Consider the following 4,702-nt stretch of genomic DNA (forward strand, 5'->3'; position numbering starts at 1 on the left):
GAACTTCGGGCCAGGCGCGTGTGCCTGATGAAACCGTCTATATAAAGCTTGAAGCATCAGAATCGGCATTGGTATCGTCCGATCACCATGACAAGAAATCGGTACTCCGTATTGGCTGCAAAAATCCTGATCGGAGCATCCCTAGTATTAACTGATCTTCCTGCGGTGAAATGTGTATCTGAGAAACTGCATTTAACCTTAACTGCAAATGTGAGTTTAGGTTAGGAGTTATGCTAGAAAGGAAGAACCTTGAGAAAAGAGCATTTCCAAATTCAATGAGTGCAAGAACAGTGCAACTAGAGCAACTTGGAGTTGAACTTTTGCCTTCCTCAGGGTCATTGTGGGGTTTTGTAGTTCTTTCACATGTGGCAGCTTTTTTAGCATAAGAAACAAGCACACCTGAGAAGAGGTTTTGGGAGATCTTTGTACTTGGCATGCCAAACTCAGTCCTGGAGAGCCGGTGACCTGTAGACTTCAGCTCCAGCTTGCCTCAGCACACCTGCCTGGAAGTTTCTAGTATGCCTAGTGAGAGCTTGATTAGCAGGTTCAGGTGTGTTTAATTGGGGTAGGAGCTGAACTCTGCAGGACCCCGGCCCTCCAGGAGCAGGATTGAACACCCCTGACGTATGATGTTTTGGCACAAATGTGTTCTCTTGTCTTTTATAATCTTCAAGTTTCAGAAAAGGGGAATGTACAGTTGTTGATGCATGACTTGATGCTGTAAATGTGTTACTTTGAATTCACTCCTGTGAATAGATTGAGCCATGATGACTGTCAGTACGGTTGTGGCAAAATGCATGAAACAGCTTTTTTTTGTAATGAAGCAAGTATTAACAATTAGCTAACTTTTTGCTTTTGTTTTTCAGATGCTGTACCCATCTCGTGTGTAACATGCTTTTGTGTACAGACATTAAAAAATTGGTCCAAAAAGTTGCCTTTCTGGTCTTTCTTTGGTATTACAAAGTATGATAGTTTCTGCAACCACTTCGAAATCTTGCTAGGTTTTGCAATTTTCTGCCCAGTTTTTCAGTAGAGCAACGTCTGAGAAATGTACTGTTGTTTTAAGCCAGATTTGCAGCGGAACTGATGCTCCAGTAGAAACATCTGAAAAGAGCACAATTAAGGGAAATTACAGCACTTACAAGAACATTTTGTCTGGGTTTATTCTAGATCAGGAGACAGCGATAGGACATTTGACTTTTTGGTAAATAAGAGCAACTGCTGAGCTTGTAAGAAACCCCATACAGTGACATTTACCTGTCTTCATTTGACTAATTTAGTTTGTGTAGTCTGTTAATGCAAACTAAAGTGTGAGTTTTATACATTGAATATACAGTACATAAGATGAATCTAGTGTCTTTGTCACTGTCAAGGCTACCCACACATACACTAAATAAATATATAAAAAATGGTGTCCTGTGAGGTTGGGCAGACAAATGTGGCATGATTCTAACTTTAATATTTATATCTTGAAACTAAAACAATAGTTTGATTATTTTAAAACTGAAGATGGGAAGTGACTTTAGTCAAATATGTCTGTTTACACTTATCCGTTTACATGTAATATTAGCTTTTAAATGTCTATCCAATGAAATTTGAAATGATTGTAATTCTAGCTACTTTCCATTGTGTAGATAGATTGATTAAATGCACCTTTGTTCTGTGTGCTAATAACCTGAATCTTCAATGATTTGAGTTCATTTATAATTAACCGTTTTGGTGTCAACAAATCAACTCAAATCAAACTTGCAGCAAATATATTATATGGATAACAAACTGATATTTAATATACTGATATTTTAAAGTGCCCCTATTATGGATTTTTGAAAATGACCTTTCATGCAGTGTGTGTAACACAGCTCTAAGTGAATGAAAACATCCTGCAAAGTTTTAAATCTGAAAGTGCACCGTGTATAAAGTTATTGTCTCTCAAAAGAAAGAGTCGACTCTGAATCATTGAAACGAGTCCCAAGCCGTTTCATGTTGAGTCAACATGAAACATTAGCATATTGCCCGCAAACTTGGCCTTTTCGCGTTGGTCTGAATGAAAATGCAAATTCATTCTTTGCCACTAGGTGGCGCTTTTGGAGCGGTAGAACGAACGGTTTCCCCGGTAACGCTGTACACAAAGCAGCACTGCGCTCACAAATTTATCAGGCATTACAGGCTAGATTAAATTAAAATAAAACCAATCGGACCAATCACCGCAGATTAGCAAAGGTCACGCAAAGGAGGGGTTTGGAAAAATGAATCGTTGAGTGAATCGTTTGGGAGTCGTTGAGCAAGTAAGGTAAAAATAAATGCATATTATAAGACAATAGCCCTATTTGCATGGGATTAGTATTACCTGGTGACCTCTAGTCATTTGTAATAATTGCGGAGGTTGTCTGTGATCTTAATCCCGTAACTGCGCTCACAAACGCTGCTTTATCAGGCATTACAGGCATGATGAAATGGAAATGAGACCAATCACCGCAGATTAGTATCACGCAAAGGAGGGGTTTGGAGAAATGAATCATTGAGCGAATCGTTTGGGAGTCTTTGAGCAAGTAATGTAAAAATCAATGCATATTATAAGACAATGAAAGTGTTTTTTGACCTTGCATGCATGTCAACCTGTTGTTAGGGACTCCCAAAACCAAAATATGAACCTTTCATTACCCATAATAGGGGCATTTTAAATAATTTTGGCTGTATGTAGAGAGGAAATGCATGGACATATTTTTGCATAATTCAGCTTGTAACGGGTTAATATGCGTCAGGTGTAATTTCCGATTAAACAGTGAAACGAGAGGAATAATGTCCGCATATTTAGCAGTATCATCATCGCACTGTACTTTCTGGAATGGTAAAATTCCACCCCAGAGCCCCACGCTTTTTACCACACTGTAATACTAGCGTTTGACTGCAGAGGATGCGCGTCGCCTTCCATCTCGCATAAGCCCCGCCCACTGACAGAGCGCTGACGCGTTTACGTGGAAGCGAATTGTGGGTAATGTAGTTCCATTTACTCGCCACTTAAACGATGTGCAATTGTAACGAACGATCATTGCACTACATTTCCCATAACGGGGTCCATCAGAGTCCTTCAAATAACTGGTTTATATCGAAGTTGTTTTTCTCCATCTGCTGTTGTTGAAGATCCGCAGACCAACCAGACGAGCAGGTACCTGCTGCAGTGGACACTTTTATCTTTTGTTTGATATGTAAAATAAGATTTATTGTAGTATAATTTGCATGCGACACATTTGTAATTCTGACACCATAATTAATTTTTTATTAACTGTTTCTGATTTTAGCATCATTTGACCTGTCATGGCAAATTATTATATTGACTTTTAAGAAGATTAAACAAATAACGCGTGTGAATATGAATATGCGCTGCTGTGATGGACATCGTCTTTCTTTGTGTTATATCCTGATGTAGGTGACATCTGTTGTCTCAGTAGTTCTGATGATGCTCTCTATTTAGACGGGATATGGAAACACATTTATGCAATTGATATTAATGCGTGATGTTTAATTATAATCCAGATCAGGATGCATATATGCAACAGAATTAAGTGGGAAATTATGATCTAAAAAGGCACTGATGGGATTGTTACAATAAGAATGGGATCAGTCAACGCGTAATGGGATATTCGCCAGATAAACGCTGCTCTCTCGCTTTATAGATCAATATATTCATGTGTAACGTTACATTCATAATCACGACAGCGTCATAACTGTCCGGTAATGTCAAAATATTGGCCGTGTGTCAAAAGTTAGTGAGTGCATCAACATCATTAATGCACTAATCGTAACCTAACCACATTTTTTGGTCATCGCAGGATGAATCACCTGAAACCCGTCAAGAACGTGTTCGGGCATATCGCATAAAAGAAAGAAATAATACACTATCTTTCGCCTTAATGAAAGACTGCTAAGTTGTGTTTCATTATGACATTAATACATACAGTAGAGCACATTTTCCCCTCATTTTCATCACCATAAAGCAATAAAGTCTAAAAACAAGTAAAAAATATGTAGTATTTATACATCATGATAGTATTTGCTTTTGTGCTCTTAATTTATGCATATTTGAATTAAATAAATTGTATTTAATATATTTATTTACTCTAATGCAATAAAAATGGCTAAAAGGAATTGCAAAACGTATGAATGCATTTTATAGTCAAGATAATTTTGAGTGAAAACTGGGTTAGTCGTCATGAAAATATTGTATCTTTATGAGGCCCGGATTAAGAAATCAGAGGCCCCTGGGCACAATGTCTTGTCGGACCCCCACACACCCGCGCACAATCAACGTTTTTAATTCTAGGGTAATATTTGTTGTTACACTGACAGGTTACAGATCACAACCTGAAGGACAATATCAACACCTGTTGTGTTGTGGTGTAAATCATACAAGATTTACACCACTTGATTGCGTAATACTTTCCTGGACAAGAAGCAATCTTTGCAATAAGTGTAAATAGTAATTATGCTATCTATACTTTATATTGGCAGATACTATTTGCACTTCAGTATTTTTGTACATTAAAGGCACAATATGTAAGATTTTTTTATTAAAATATCCAAAAACCACTAGAACAGTGTTGTATATTTTGCTGACTTGTGTACTTTCATTATCCCAAATGTTTCGAAGAATGTTTAAATCCAGAGAAATAAACCATTTTAACTAGTGACACGGAGCGTGTCC

The 4,702-nt window shown here is 37.6% G+C and overlaps 2 protein-coding genes across 2 annotated transcripts in view; both read left to right on the forward strand.

Moving 5' to 3' along the window:
* The window catches only part of LOC107670602 (60S ribosomal protein L35a), a 12,890-nt gene extending 11,960 nt beyond the window's left edge, over positions 1-930 (forward strand). The window contains exon 5 of the mRNA XM_016463245.1: positions 867-930. Within this exon, the coding sequence (XP_016318731.1) occupies positions 867-890 (24 nt within the window). The 3' untranslated portion in view covers positions 891-930. The remainder of the gene's footprint in view (positions 1-866) is intronic.
* Positions 931-3,096: 2,166 nt separating this feature from the next.
* LOC107670605 (multidrug resistance-associated protein 5-like) overlaps positions 3,097-4,702 on the forward strand; it is a 40,211-nt gene continuing 38,605 nt past the window's right edge. Inside the window, exon 1 of the mRNA XM_016463247.1 lies at positions 3,097-3,166. The gene's annotated coding sequence lies outside the window, so the exon portion shown is untranslated. The remainder of the gene's footprint in view (positions 3,167-4,702) is intronic.

Source organism: Sinocyclocheilus anshuiensis, unplaced genomic scaffold (genome assembly GCF_001515605.1).
Source record: "Sinocyclocheilus anshuiensis isolate Anshui unplaced genomic scaffold, SAMN03320099.WGS_v1.1 scaffold140, whole genome shotgun sequence".
Taxonomy (NCBI): Eukaryota; Metazoa; Chordata; class Actinopteri; order Cypriniformes; family Cyprinidae; genus Sinocyclocheilus; species Sinocyclocheilus anshuiensis.